Source organism: Tinamus guttatus, unplaced genomic scaffold (genome assembly GCF_059628265.1).
Source record: "Tinamus guttatus ecotype Peru unplaced genomic scaffold, ASM5962826v1 Tinamus_guttatus_pri_ptg000287l, whole genome shotgun sequence".
Classification (NCBI taxonomy): Eukaryota; Metazoa; Chordata; class Aves; order Tinamiformes; family Tinamidae; genus Tinamus; species Tinamus guttatus.
Genome location: NW_028288821.1, coordinates 1246136 through 1261888, shown reverse-complemented (window position 1 = coordinate 1261888; position 15753 = coordinate 1246136). Strand labels below are relative to the sequence as shown.

Below are 15753 nucleotides of genomic sequence, written 5' to 3'. Positions count from 1 at the left end.
GAAGACCATGCAGTCCCATTTGCACAGCCTGTTGCAGGCTGGAAGCCTAACTACACTTTCAGACTGCTGCACAAGTAAACCATGTCCTTGTCAAATGACAGATTGGAAGCATTTTGTGGTTACATTCTATTTTAGAAAGTCTTGGTGAAAATTGTGAAAGCATGGTACTTTTGTGATCATGTTGATCTGCTGTGCATCTGAAAGACATCATTGTCATGAAAATAAACATGTTATTAAAGACCCAAGAGACATTGGCACATTTGACTAAAGAGAGAGATGGAAAGACTCTCTCAAAAATACACATTTTATCATCATTAACAGAAATTTGGGTCACATGAAGGAAAGGAACACAGTGCTCTGTACAAAGCTATTTGAATAAATAAGACTGTATTGTGGTAGGGACCACCGTGTACTAAGTGCTCCCTCTTTCAAGAGCTTTGAGGATGCAGATAAGGCATCATATTGGGTGAGTTTTAGGAAATTGCTCAGACTCCAAGAGTACAGATTTATGGCTCGGTTCCTTGGCCCAGGCAGTAGGACCCCAAAGGTCTCGGGGTCAATCCATTCCAACCCAAATGTACTTACACTTAAATAATTTTTGCATACATTCTCAGCCATGTTATGGCATTCACGCTCCTTAAGAGGATTGCTTGACACACAAGAGGAAGAAAGGCAGTGTAAAAGGCATGTTTAGTAGGCTGTGACACCTTCAAACTGTCCCAGGTTGGAAACATTAACTATTTCAGTAATACACTGACGACTTTATTCCTGAGTGCCTCACTGAACTTGGCGGATTATCCTCATGCAATCAGCACATCTAGCAGCCAAAAACAAGTAGGTGGAGCAAAATGCCGAATTAGCACAGCATGGTCAAATCCTGCCTCACAGACACACGTGGTGCTTTAATTGATGCAAACAGGAGCACACTTGTGTGCATGGGGATGGAAGGTGGCTTGCTGAAATAGGAAGTAGATGTAAACATCATGTCGTTGGCCTCACCTTTCAGTGCTATTTCCTAATTCCAAGCAAGTAGGCTCCCAAACAGACTGTGTAGAGCTCAGTGTTGTTGGGACAGCAGTTTAAAAACTTTTTATATTTTGCTTCAATCTAGACTTGATAGCAGAATCATAGACATAGAGTAGATAGTAGAGAAGTCATTTACAGCCTCACATCTCCATACTTCCTAAGTTCCTTCTTTACCTGCCAGAGAAGTAACACCACTTAAAATTTGCCCCATACCTATTCTCCTCCTCACTGCCAACCTAGAAGCATTTTTGCAGGTTTGGGCTTCCCAAACTTTTCCATGGGAACGATTACTTTCTCTTTTCCCTAAGCAGGTCCTGACACACACTGTGGCTTCCCACTTATCCTTTTTTTTTTTTTTACGTTTACCACCTAGATGACATTTGCTTCCAACATACTGGCTAACTTTACTCCAGTTTAATATGCGCACGAACATCCACAGCATTTCTCGGGCAACATGTCTAACAAGCATGCTTAATGACTTGAGTCACTTGCATACGCACATGCCTTTCTCTACACCCACATAATGAATAGGCTATGAAATAATAAACAGACACCTTTTCATTTGCTCATTTTTTTACATCTCCATGTTGCTTTTTGCGTGTGTATGGAAAGGTCACTATGCAGTTTCCCTGCCAAGTAGCTGTAGGAGATTGTTTGATTGTCAGTGTTGCAGACTGTCTACCATGAGGTCATAGAATCAGGTTTTGTGTTTACTACCTGCTCTTCGCTTCCCTTCTAGGGCTCCACCTATCATAGGATACCTTCCCTTTGAGGTCCTGGGAACGTCAGGGTATGACTACTACCACGCAGATGACCTGGAGCTTCTTGCTAAGTGCCATGAACACTGTGAGTTCCTCTCCCTCTGCAGCCTGCCTGACTTCGGTCTCAGCTTTCACTTGTGCAAAACCTTTTACCATCATCCCAACAGGCTTCCTTTTCTGAGGCGAAAGGGAATTCTATCTTCCTGTAAAAAGTTATTACAGCTGATGCTTCACCAGGAAGTTGAATCCCTGTGGAATTCACGCAGATCAGGAACTGCTTATGCAGGTTTCCCAATTAGGCAGGTGTCCTGTTTGAACACAGATGGCTGCAAGTTGGTTTAGATTAATGAATGGGCAGTCAGAACTTTCTGCTCTCTACCCCAGCTTATGCGAGCAGCCCCTTTCCCTGGGATTTTGGTGGTTGCCACAGTTTCTGGGGACATTCCGTTCCCGCTGGCTCTGGAGCTAGCCACCAGGCTTAGCTCACTGAAATATACCCTGAAGGAAGCATCCGGATTGCTTATCTGTGCAATTAGGTGCTGTAAACTTCACTTGTGGTTAGTAAAATGGTTCTGGAAATTCAGATCCGTTATACAGACATGCTGATAACAGACTTCTTGTGGGGTACAGGAGCTTATTCTCTATCGATCTTGAAGTAGCTTTGCCTGAAGAGTAAAAACGGCCGCCAGCTCCCCATTGCCTGAAGCGGGAAGCTTGGGGGCAGCCCCAGAGAGCACAGGCACCCTGGACACCTTGAACATTCACTCTAGAACACTCCACACAGGAGCAGATTGGGTGCAGCCAGGACCACATTGGCTTGACTGCTGCAAATGGGGACTTTCCTTCCCCTGGGAATGTCTGTTGGGGAAGAAAAGTCTGTGAGCTTTCAGCCCAGGTGAGATTTGTCTCGGCATTGCATCTTTCTGAAGATAGTTTTGTCCAGTTCTGGAGGTTCCTGACCTGATGTGTGAACACAAGAGACTCTTCGTGAACCCTGTGTGGGGTGAAATGTGGGCCTACAAAAGCCTGTGTGGAATCAGGTCCAGGGGAGAGCTTAGCCTCACTACTGCAGCAGCATAGCACACTGCGGCAACACCATGTCCCACTGAAGGCTCGAGGTGATATAAGGAAGGGCAAGAGGTGACAGGAAACATGGTCTAATAACCCGTGCGGTTTTCCTATGAGATGAACATGTGAGATGCTTTACCCTTAGGACTGTATTTTTCCATTTGCCTCATGCTCTTCAGAATAAGGTATTGAACCAGAATTACATCTGTCCTCCAGCTGCTTTGCATTGCCAAGAGGTGCAGTGAAAAGTAACTAGGCACTTTGTAAAATGCATCTAGGTAATCAGACGTCTTGCCAAGAAGTATTGCTTATAGGTTTCCTGTTGGGCAAACTTGCCGTCGGTCTATCTACTCTCTGCTTGAGAGGAAAGTGCTTTGTCAAAAGGAAACAAGAACACAAGAGTGGGGAAAATGGGATGCTCTAATTCCTCTGAGATGTAGAGCAGCGTGATGCAGGGACACCATCAAACTCTGCAGACTGCTCAGCACAGAGCCACGAGGCTTGGGCAACTCTGGCTATGAATTGCCATTCGCCCCCAGCTCTACCCCTTACCCACCATGCAGATCAAATCCTATAGGATGCAACAGAGAGTGGAAAAGATGACTTCTACTCCGAAGAGAGTCTCAAATTTCTCCATTCCTCCTTCCCCTCTCCTTTTCTGCACTAATAAAGACGAAACACTGTGCATAAAACAAAGAGCAGGGGAAGCGGTTTGCCTGGCTGCTTACACAGAAGCAGCTGTGGAAGTGGCTAGACACAAGTTATGTCAAGTGCAGCAAGCACAGAGATGGGAATATTAAAGGAATATTTTTAATTGCTCTCAAACTATAGCACTACTTTAGTGCTACTTGCTTCAAAAAGCCATGCAGGCAGAAATGAGATACTTAAGCAGCTAAAATGATTTTGTTAATACATGCCTGCAATTCAGTGTTTATTAACTGCATTATGTGAGAGTGGAGTCTGATCGTTGCACAGGGACTCCCTCTGGTTAGTGGTGTACATTCCACATCTCTGTTAGCCACAGATCCCCTCTTGGACATTAAAAATACATTTGCACAACACACCTTCAGTAAAGGACCTTTTAATCTTGCTATGTAGGTGGGCAAAGTGAGATACTGGCAAAGTGACTCATAGGAGATGGCTTGGGAAATCGCTGACAGGGCTAGGGATTGAACAGTTCCCAGCTTAACTTGTTAACCAAAAGACCTTCTCTAAATGCTTCATCAAAAGTCCATCCCTGCTAATGGGAATTGCTAAAGGAGTTGGTTCTGCTGCTTAACAGTGTAGAGATGAGCAGGCATGTAAAAATACTTATGGCTCGACAAGTTCCCATTTGCAGGCTCACTGCTGTGGGCAGGCACCTTGCCCGTAGTGAAGTGAAATGGGTTTGCTTAAACCACGCTTATATTTCACTCTGCATTAATTACGGGTATTTTATTTGCATTAATTATGGGTATTTTACATGAGAATGTTTTATAAGGTACTCCCAGCAGTCTGGAAGCAATTAATGTGGTCAATTAATGTTGTTCCCTCATTATGGTCCTGTTATACTACATCACCTGTGATTTTTCTGGACATAGCCTGATATACATACCAGGTTTGTTGCATTTAGGCTATCTCACAGAAGAAAACCTGTCCCCAACAGCTTAGGTCTAAGCAGATAAACTGCTGGACTCCACTGTTGCATTTTTTTGTGCCGTAATTAGGATCCTGACCTCGTGTGTCTGAAAGGCATTCTCGTGTACTTGTGAAAGGCCAATACCTGTTTTAATTTATGTCTTTTATTCTTTTCAGAGAAGCTCAGTGCCTGCTTTTGCCAGTAATTGGCTCTCAAAATACTAAGGAAAAAAAAAAAAAAGAATCCAAATAACAACCCGGTACATCGCCATGTGTGTGTATCGTGTATATGAAGCAGCAAAAGCAGTTTTGGTACAGTGTCAGCCTGCAAGAGGAGGAAAAGGGTGTTTTATCAATCAATTCTTTTTTTTTTTCCCTCCTTCTTTTTTGCTATCAATTCCTTTCTTTTCGTTTTTCAGTGATGCAGTTTGGAAAAGGCAAGTCCTGCTACTACAGGTTCCTGACCAAAGGGCAGCAGTGGATCTGGCTGCAGACGCACTACTACATCACCTACCACCAGTGGAACTCCAAGCCCGAGTTCATCGTGTGCACCCACCTCGTGGTTAGGTAGGAGAACCCCCACCCTGCCCTGCCACTTGGTTTCAGCCCTGTTTTGTGGTAGCCAAATATATGCTGTGTGTCTTGATGCATTAAGATGATGCATATAACTATAGGAAACTATTAGGGAACTTGGAAACAAAAATATAATTTATAAATATAATTTATTTTAATTACTATTTTTTGGCAACTGGACTAAAAGCTAGAAGCCACAGTTGGCCACATCTCTGTACGTTACATTCTACTTCTGTCGCTAGCCATGACATGGCCACATGAAGGATTAAAGCTATTAAGAATCAGACAGCTTTATGAGTGTAAATGGGATCATACATCTCGCACAAAACCTTTTGATCAGAGCTTTACATATTTATGACTGGATGTCAGCTGCGGTGCTGGTATCCATATTCGTAATGTAAAATTTAGCCCATGATCCCCCCCTAGTGGGAAGCTGTTTTGTGCTCAGAGAACAAAACTGCGGGTTCAGCGGGAAGGAAGGTTGGTGCCTTGTGGCTTGGGATCTAGGTGATCACCACTGAGAGCTCAGGGCGTTAATGGCGAGAATTTAATTACTAGAAAGCTTGAAGAGGTAGCAACACACCAGTTTGGTCCTCTACCTGAGTAGATGCCTTCATTGGTGCTTCTTTCTTTACTGGTAGAAATAATTTCGTATTTTTTTTTTTCTGCTCCCCCTCCTTCCTTGCAAGCACAAAGCACTAATAGACTGGGATTAGTTTTGATATTCTCAAATGCAGACTGAGATCTTCTTTCCCCAATAAACAGGTCTAAGTGGTTAGAATTGTGTGTGTTGGTATAAACTATCCGACATGCTATTTTAAGCAAATGTTTTATAGAGAGATTGCTTTTGAACCGTATTGCTTCTACCTCCCTTCAGGGAATTCAGCTGCACTTTAAGCTCTAAATTTACTGTGCATGAACTTGTTTCTTCTCTCTCTTCCAGTACCTCTTAGATATACCACTCTATCTAGTGGTACAATCTTAAATAGACTTTGAAATATAGTTCTGTCTCTGAAGGTTTAGATGTGTTATTGATGCAGACAAGGTAATATAACTTCATCCTTAAAAAGTGAACTGTGGAGGATTCAATCATACACTGGGTTGAGTTAGAGCTCAGCAGGTCCCATTGCCCCCCACAAGGACTCATTAATATTTCAGCAAACTTAATTCTGGCTTAATTCTGCTCCCCCTGGAAACAGGGTCCTCTATCCAAGCAAGGGGGTCTGTCTCTTGCAAACCCTGGTGTCACATGCAGCTGCTGCTTGGCCTTCCTTGGTGTTGCCATGGGTCTTGCTGAGCTCCATGCAAAAAAAACATGCAAAACAATATTGATTCTTGATCACTGGCAGGCTAGAAAATGAACGTACATTTACTATAGCAATTTACCTGCAAAGAAGCTGTAGGATCATTTTTTTTTCTACCTGATTGCAGAAATTGGGAAGCTTCTTCATTAAGAAAATGTTAGGGAGGATGAAGATACCTATTTTGTCTTCAAAGACCAAGTGCACTTTGCTTTTAGCTTAGTCTTGCCTTAAAGCATCCAGGGCCAAAATGTGTGATGGACATTTGTGCTTGAAATTAATATTGCAATCACTTGCATAGACCCTATATATAGACCCTATAGTCCTACTAGAACAGAGTAAGAGTGTGACACTGCGCTGGTGTTTCTAGTCTATGGATGGTCAGCACTTGTATTTATTCATGGATCGTAAAGCTGTAAGATGACGTTTCTCTAAGCACTGTGTATGTGACTATGTGTGTGTGAGCTGTGCAAAGCCACTGACTCCAGCTTGAAGCTCTTCGGGGGGCCTCTTTGTCAGGGTGGTTACCATGCAGTAAATATCTGGTGCCTATGTTTGCACAGACAAATTAGACCTGTCACGGAAGAATTAGACATATAGATAAATATATATATAAATTTGTTTTAGTTATGCAGAAGTCCGAGCTGAAAGAAGGCGAGATCTTGGCCTTGAAGAGTCATCGATTGAACTGGCATCCTCCTCTTTAAAGGTACCATATGCCTTCTCAGTTAAATAAATACAGGCTTTTAACACACACAGAATCATTGCATGTTAATCTTAGGAAAATATCTGTTCTTCCTCCCTCTTCTCCTTTATTCCCCTCTCTCTCCAAGTCATCTGTTGCATTATGACTCCAACAAAGACATTTTTTGAATGCTGCATGGTTCTAAACTATCCCATTTTTGGGCACAAAATTGCAAATTCAGAAGCGGCATTGCTGCTAGTCTGCCTTTCCAAATCCACCTTTGCTCAAATGATTACTGAAATGAACTCCATTCAGGAGGAGAATAATAAAGCTGGAGCTGAAGTGTAAGCTGATGGCTGTATCATCATTCCTTAGCTGCAGCACTCTGAGAGCACAGCAGCACCTCAGGGCGCGCGGCCTTCTCTTGTTAACGCGGCCTCTTGGGTGGTGATTGGATCAGGGAAGAGTAAATGATGCATTGATTCATATTCCAGACTCCCATTCTATTTCCACTGTTGGGCAGGATCCCATCCAGTGTAAGATTGTGATGAGAGCAATAATTGCCATGGCTTAAATCAGTCTGACATCCCAACACACCTGCCCAGTTAACAGGGCCATTTCAATGACACTGAAGTTCTTCTTCACAATAGTTTACAAATAAGACCAGTAATCAAAGTGATTTTAAGTGGATTACTGTGTAAATATTATTGCATTAACCTCATTGCTCTTCAGATATTATTTTACCAAAACCCTTCGGGGGGGAAGACCAGGGAAGCTGTCCCATAGACCTTTCCGCCCTCGAGCAAAGACCATTTGGAAGAGGTTCTTCTCCCTCATCGCAGTAGAGTTGCTTTGTGCCTTCTTTCCCTCCTCACTCGATAGCTGAGATGATAGACAGTTTTCTGCACATATTAAGCTGCATCTACTGGTGTGGGTGTGGGAATCTGGAGGAGAGGCAGGGGGAGCAATTGCTTCATCTTCTGGAGGGGAAGGGGAAGCCAGAGCGCTCCTAGGGAGGCATGTGGAGGGTGATGCCATGGGCGACAAACCATGACATCCCTGAAGAAATTCCCTGGCCCTCCAAGAACCCAATCTTAGCTTTTCCCCCCGCCGAAAACAAGCAGTCAGATTGAGGAATGAGGCAGGAGGCCCCCTTTGGTGGTGCCCTGTCCCGTCCTCACGGCGCGGCCGCTTTGCTTCGTCCCCGCAGAGCCACGGCAGCTACCTGGACGTGCGGCAGTGCGGCAGCAGCCAGGAGGCGAGCCGCGAAGGGGTGTCGCTCTCGTCGCACAGCTCCCGGCGCTCCTCGCACACGGCGCTCTCCGACTCCGCATGTAGGCGGCCGCGCGAGCCGGGGCGCGAGGGCGGCACGCGGCAGCGGGGCGCAGGCCGAGAAGTCTCGGGAATTGGGCTGGGGGGGTTTCCCATTGCTTTCTGAGCTCTTTGCTGTGAGCCAGCTGCATATGCAGGATTCAGGCATAGCCGGGGAGACGGACATGGGTTTGGTGTCTTCTGATTGCTGCCTTGTCACAGTAAACCTGCTTTTCTCCAGCCACATCGTCAATGCGACACACAGACACCAGCACTCCCACCAGGCCCTCCGTGCCAATGGGTCAGTCGGAGAAGGCAGCCTTGCGACTGGCAGCAAGCGGAGGCACCCAGGTAGGCAGCCCTGTGAGCCTCTGTGATGGAAACGAACTGTCAAACGCGTCTCCACAGCACTGAGCTACATCACCCCCTCTGCAGAGCCCTCAGAAAGGTCAGATCCCTTCTCCAGCTGTGCCCTGAGGGTCACTGGTGTTTCCCAGGGCTGTGAAGGAACTGCCTGCTCTTGGCGCTGGTGGAGGGCTTGGACAGAGGCTGCATGGCTGCACTGTGTCCTCCCGGAGTCAGTAACTCCTCCAGGCCACGGTCTTTCTCATGCCACAAGCCCAGTTTTCTCAGGTTTGCACATGTGAAAAGAATCTCAGCAAAAAGACATTCAAATGACATTCAGGCTTGAATTAGAGGCAGGCATGCTGGAAGTTAAATTCTCCCTTTAGACGCATCCTCAAACCTCCATGTGCTTTCTAATTGCACTAGTTCTTCAGGGAAGTTTGCATGACTAATATGAGTCAATAGAACACCAGTGAGCAGGTCTTCCAGCACTGTACCATAAAGATGCTGTGGACCTAAAATAAGGCAAGTTTTCATTTCTAGGCCATAGCAACTCCTCAAGCCGCTGTTGACCACCTCAGTCAGCATCCTGTGGCTCAGTTGGCAGTTCCCTCTCAGCAAGCTGTGATGGTACGTGTTTTATTTGTGTTAAATGCACTCGTGCAGCCAGTCTGCTGGCAGACTTAGTGGCTCCAGTGGGCTGCACTTCATCTCATTGCTAGATGGGGGTTGGAGAGGCTTGTGCTGGTTGTGCATGGCTATTCTGGCCATGAGAGTAGTGCAGCACACCCATTGGAACAGGTCACTTGGGTGTCCCTTTAGTCCCACAAGTTAGCAAAAATTCAGGTGAGAAGCTTGTCTCTAGAAAGCTCCCATGAGAGCTCCCGGGAAGAGCAGCTTACACGTATGCTGATAATTTTGTCCTCTTGGTGCCTCTTGGTGCACCAGCCAGCACCATTCTCTTGGGGAGAATGCTCTCTCCATCCTTCGTACCTCTCCACGTGCCAGCGAGGGAGCAATATTCTGTGGCTGCCCTTGCCAACAAATTCATTGCATGAGGACAAGGTGACTCCCAGGAACAACTGAGAAAAACATCTAAGCAGCAGTGCAGCAGAAGGACATCAGCAGCAAACCACACTGTGTGAGCCACTGTTGTGCTGCTCTTCTGGTAATATGGAGGCACTTTGGGTTAAATGAGCAATACACGTCTTTTTTTTTTTGCCAGCACCATCTTTTCTATGTCAAAAGCTGTTTCTTGGATAACAATGTTTCAGAAAGTCACTTGCCCACCTCAGGCACTGTCATTTTTCTGAAGCCAGCACCGTGATGACTATGAGCAGCAGCGCTGGTCCCGCTGGTGACCTTTCTGTCTTCTCTGCAGCCAGTGTACCACTTCCCTGCACAGCTGGGGATGATGCACCAGCTGAAAGAGCAGCTGGAAGAGAGGACTCGCATACTGCAAGCTGACATCAAGACGCAGCAAGAGGAGCTGCACGTCATCAAGGAGCAACTCCAGCTAGTGCAGGACTCCAACCTGCAGGTGCGCAGCCACTGCGGGTCCCCTCTGTGCTCTCCGGGTACCCGCAGACCCTTTGCTTTGCCTCCAAGCACTTGGATCAGTAACGAAATTGTCTGCAACAAAAGCATTTAGAAATGAGCTAGGTTGGTAGTACAGTCCCAGGTGTGTAAGCAGCTGGAAAGGTACCTCTTGAGAGGAGGCATCAGGATCTGTTCAAGTATTGAAGTTTTCCTGATTTGGAAAATAAAAAATCCTAAAGAAGTGACTAAACTAATGAAAAGCCCCTTCTGCAGGAACTGCTCCAAGGTTTAATGGCTCAATAATCCTGCTGCATCCCTAGTGCCATTCCCAGATCCATAGTAGCATTCTCAGATCCTTCACACCACTCCTATAAATGTGACAGGCAAAATGGGGCTGGAGCGCTAGTGGCTCTGCATAAGTATTTGCGCTCACAAAATTCCCTGTTATTCATGGTTCACTTTACTGTGACACTCCATTTCGTGCTAGCAGCATTACTCGTTGAGCAGAGCTTGCCATTCCTCAGTTGAGCAAATAGTTGCAAACTAACTCCTCTGTCTCTTTTTTCTTAAAGATGTTGATGCAGCAACCGATACCCTTAGTCTTTAACAACGTGCCACACCAGAGTCCAAGAAGGCCGTCACAGCAGCAGCAGCCTGGGGCAACCAGGCAAAGCACAGCCAAGAAGTTGCAGCAGCACGGCCTTACTGGGACCAAACACTACTGTGGCCCTCACTTACCGTCCCCACGCCAATTCCTCAGGGAACCTGGTGGCCCTTCCTCCCAGGTTGCTACCTACCACTTCATCTTCATGCTTGTTTCCTGACTTTTTGAATAGTTGTTGGCACTTGAGGCTAAGTGTAGGACACGGCCACCTTGTTCATTTGGTGGTACACCTAGTGTAAAGGTAGCACTTTGTACCTGCACCTCCCTCTGTGGTCCCTCTTTTCTCCCATGTGCATATGTTTTAGTCTCTTAGGAGATTAAGAAATGTGCTTCAAGTGGAACTTGAACAAGTGATGTTGTTCCATTGTAAAAAAAATTAACGCTTCACAGCGTAGAACCATTAAATCACAGCAGACCACTGGGATGCATTTCCCCTAACTTCAGTAGAATTGTGTAGGAGAATGGTTTGGTCTTCTGATTCATTTTCCTTTTCAGTTATGCCAGAATGCATCTTTTATAACCAGTGAGAGTTATATCTTTACATAATTTTAAAGGAGTTCTTCTTTTGTCTGGTTATGGCTGGAAGTTAGTTTTGAAAAACAAGTTTATCATCTCTAGACCCAAGTCCAGTACATAGATGGCCACATCTCCTTGGGGAAAAAAAAATGAGATGTCAAAAATTGAGCAAGACTGTAAACTGCTTCTTGTGGGGAAGCATTAGAAGTTTTGCTTGGGGCTTTGGCTTTGCAGCCTTTGAGCTTCTCCCTTTTCCCTCATGCCTCAGATGCCCTAGCCCTTCTGCTCTGATTGAGCAAGAGACCATCTCCTTCCCAGCTGGGATTCCCATGGTCTGCTGTGCGTGGGCGAGAGGGCAGACAGCTTGTTTGGCTTCCCTAGCTGCACCGGTGTTATCGCTCTGTTCAGGGAGCACTTTCTACTGTTAATTGTCCTTTCACCAACAACTGCATTTTTAAAGGAGCTGTAGTTGCAGGAGCCGTAGTAGGGAGCTTTAAAGAAACCCGTGTCTGTATGTGCATCCAGGTGCAGCAGCAGCACCTAATAAGAGGAAGCCAAGCGCAGCAAACGACGGGTCTGCCAGGACAGACGAGCATTTCAATGTCCCTCTACAACAACCCGGTGGTGCCGGCTGAAGCCAGTGACCGGCAGCAGCAGGCTGAGTACAGCCAGGACAGGAGCCTGAGGTAGGCACCCAGCTGGGCCGGGCCCTTCCCAGGCAGCAGTGGGGCTGCCAGGGGGCAGGTGACCCGAGGGGCCACCGGGTGGAGTTTGTTCATGGATTTGTTTCTTGAACTTGTCTATCATCAGGAGACTGAACATCTGCCTTCCCTGTCGGCCTCTGCTTTTATTGCACTGCAGAAGGTTGTTGGATCACTCTGTTCACACCAGGGTGTTTGCCATTTCTATTCATGAGTGGCTTGGAGCTTTTGTTCCCATTCTTTCCCTTCTCTTGGCAGATTCGTCCCAGAGCAGCAAATCTTGCCTACCGCGATACAGATGCAGCCGATTACCAGTAGCACAGTCCGACCTCCAGCCCCGTCGCCCATCTTCTCCCCGTCGCTGATGATCCCACACACCGCCTTCACTTCCCACCAGACGAGCACCCCAGTTCACCTCCACCAGTGGCCACAGCAACAGGTTCAGCAGCATCGTCTCTTCCTTCAGGTATCGGACTTGAAGCAGGTTTATAATTATGCACAAGACTGGGTTTTTGAGAACTTCCTAGACCCTGACCAAATCTGACCCATCTTACCTGACAAAATCTGACAAAGTCTTACCTGGCCCTAGCCAACTCTCATACACCTACTGTTCCCATTATATCTAAACATACCCAAATCCTCATCATTCTTCACGTTTGCTCAGTATCCAAGGCCATATTTTTTCCAAAGAATTCAGGTACAACTGAGTGTCTGACAGAAATGCCCACTGCGTGGCACTTCCAGGTAGTGCTTATAGCTCTCCCTGGTGTTTTTTGCTGAACTCCACAGAGGTCTGTCGGCATGGGTAGATCTCGCTTCACCTTTGGGCTCTCCGGGCAGCATTTGTCCTGCTGGTAACACCAGTGTCCCTGGCTGCATGTCTGCAGCCTGTAGCTTTGATGGGCAGCTGAAACCATGGGGACCTCATCCTTGGAGATGAGCTCTTCATCATGGGCCCCGCAGCCAGAATGAATGGTCTGACGTGTCTCCCGTCCCCACTGCAGATGCAAGGTCCCGAGTCGGTGCCAGGGGGGCCGAACCAGCGTGTTTTCCAGGCGCCTCATGTGTCGCAGCAGAGCCCCATGGGCTACTTCGTGCACCCACAGCAGCCAAGCCGCCATGCACAGGGCCAGCCCTGCAGCCTGCCCGACCTGCCGGAGATGCAGCTACCGTGAGCGCCATGATGGGACAGGACGTGACAGCAGCAGGACCTTGGCCACAGCAGCCAGGCGCACACCAGGCCAGGGATGGTGACTTGAAGAGGAGAGGACCTGCCGGGAAAGGTGGCCAGAGGGACGGTCCCACAGGAAGGTTTGGGAGGGCTGTCTCTAACAGTGTTTCCACACAGCCAGCCCTTGGCACTGCAGCAGCGGCTGAGCCGAGGTTCCCCTCGCAGGACTGCGGCACGTGGGTGGCTCCGGCCAGGAGTAGCTCCAGCTCTGCCCATGTGGGGCCTGGAGGGAGGGCAGTGGTGTTTGAAGTGCTCCAAGTCAACGGGCAGGCGGTGGCCCGACGGAGCTGTCTCAACCATGGCCCAACAGAGCCGCCTCAGCTCCATCCGCATGAGCAGGGGCTGCCACCCCAAAGCGCCTGTGGTGCCTGGGGCCCTGCTGGCAGCGGGGTGGCCAACGGGGCCCATGTTAAGCTGCAGGACAGGGCTTGCCAGGCACCACTGTTCACTGACGCCCTCAGTGCGAGAGTCGCAGTGGCCCCTTGGCAGCGCTGGGGTGGGGGAGGCAGCGGTGGCGGCGAGACGCCTCCATTACCATGTACATAGCTCATGTCCGCGTGGTAGTGCCAGCGCGGCTTTATTTTATTTTATTTCCTTTTTTCTATACCTCAAGCCCACAGGTTTTGTTTTCCAGAGGATTGGATGATGCTGCTAACTCACATAACACCACTTTTGCCTGAATTTCTTACTCTCGTTATACCAGCTTATGTCACAACTAGCAACACATTTGTCTCGTTTCATTTGGGTTGACAAGTGCAGATGCATTTATACATTTTTTTTTTACTCCCTGTAGCCAAGTTTTTGATTTTTTTTTTGTTTTTCAGGTTACACAAAGATTCCTTGCACTTACTCTGCTCTTGCTTTGTTTCAAATGGCTGTTGTTGTACACGGTTCCTTACACACAAAAACAAGCAAACAACATCAACAGCAACAAAAAAAATACCATATGCCAGCAAACTTTGTGGTTTTGCTTGGTCATGTCTCAATTTGACACCTATAACTTATACTCGCAATGATGCAAGCGATGTTCTGTGCCCATAGGGTCAGCAATAAATTGTATTTTTGTAAATTGTCACTTTTTAACTATATATGTTTATATTTATGGATTGAAAAAAAAAAGAGAGAGATAAAAAGGTTTATTCCTCAGTGGGTATATAGTAAAGTGTCCCTACTGTTTTTTGTCTTTCCAAAGGAAAAATGAAAAGGTACATTTCAGAGGTGGGCTTGGTAACTGAGTCCTAACAGAGGACACTATTAGAGCCCAAACGTAGGAGCTCTTTTCTGCCATTACTGTGAGTGGTTAGGTAGGAACAAATTCATCTGGAAGAAATGTCGGAGCTGGCGGTCAGAGCAAAGTTTAGTGACAGGTTAGTTCTTAACCTCTGTCTAGCCTAAGCAATGCTTTGGACTTCCCCCCCCCGACCTTTTCTTTCTTTCTCTTTGCTTTTGGCCCCGCACAAACTCCTTTCTTCGGCTGCAGCGGCACTCGCTGCCCGAGCAGCCCTTGGCCTGGCCTCGCAGTGAAGGGGCAGTGGGGAAGGGAGCTGACCCTCCTGGTGATGCCCGCGGTGACACCTCTGCTTTCAGAGCGGGCTGAGGGGATGTGACAGCCCCAGGGCACCGTGATGGGAGCAGGGAGCTGCAGTTGGGCAGTGCCTGGGGCTGGTGCTCGGGAGTGTGGTGTGGGCTGGGGGCCCTGTGCCTGCACCTCCTGCAACCAGCAGCATTGCCTCAGCCTTTGTGGAAACAAATATGTATATAAATATATATGTAGATTTTTTTATATATATATATATATACATATGTATATGTATTTTATATATATTTATATATATATTTATTTATGATGTTTATATAGAGTTCATATTTAAAGATATATATAGTGTGTGTGTATATATTATATAATATATATGATATATAATCTATATGTATTCTCACACATGTATATGTGTGAGATATATATACATATATATGTATATATATGTATATATATATACATATATATATATGTATATCATATATATATATGATATATATACATATATATCATGTATATGTGTGAGATATATACATATACACACACATATATGTATGCATATATACACATACACATATATATATATATTCATTGTGGTTTGTTACCTTTAGGGTCTTCACTCCCAAGACACTAAGGTAGTTCTGGCTGAGGAGGGGTGGGGGGGAATTGTTATATTTGTTTTTTTCTCAACTTGGCACATAATGTTAATGGGCAGGAGAAGAAACACAGACATGCACGCGCTCCCAAAGACAGCAAATCCGTGTGCTCCAGGTCTGTCTGCCCCCAGCCCTGTGCTGTGGGCTGGGGTCCAGGGCGAGGGCACATCTATTTGCACGGCTCTTGCTTGCCTGGGCTGCATGATGCCAGCGCAGCAGGGT

General features: G+C 46.6%; 1 protein-coding gene across 1 annotated transcript in view; it reads left to right on the top strand.

Annotated features, from left to right (window-relative positions):
* LOC104575186 (PAS domain containing repressor 1) overlaps positions 1-13282 on the top strand; it is a 43451-nt gene extending 30169 nt beyond the window's left edge. The window contains exons 11-21 of the mRNA XM_088527607.1: positions 1766-1872; positions 4892-5039; positions 6974-7055; positions 8242-8365; positions 8584-8693; positions 9231-9317; positions 10069-10227; positions 10799-11014; positions 11932-12092; positions 12366-12573; positions 13112-13282. Coding sequence (XP_088383733.1) covers positions 1766-1872; positions 4892-5039; positions 6974-7055; positions 8242-8365; positions 8584-8693; positions 9231-9317; positions 10069-10227; positions 10799-11014; positions 11932-12092; positions 12366-12573; positions 13112-13282 — 1573 coding nt within the window. The remainder of the gene's footprint in view (positions 1-1765; positions 1873-4891; positions 5040-6973; positions 7056-8241; positions 8366-8583; positions 8694-9230; positions 9318-10068; positions 10228-10798; positions 11015-11931; positions 12093-12365; positions 12574-13111) is intronic.
* Positions 13283-15753: the final 2471 nt, after the last annotated feature.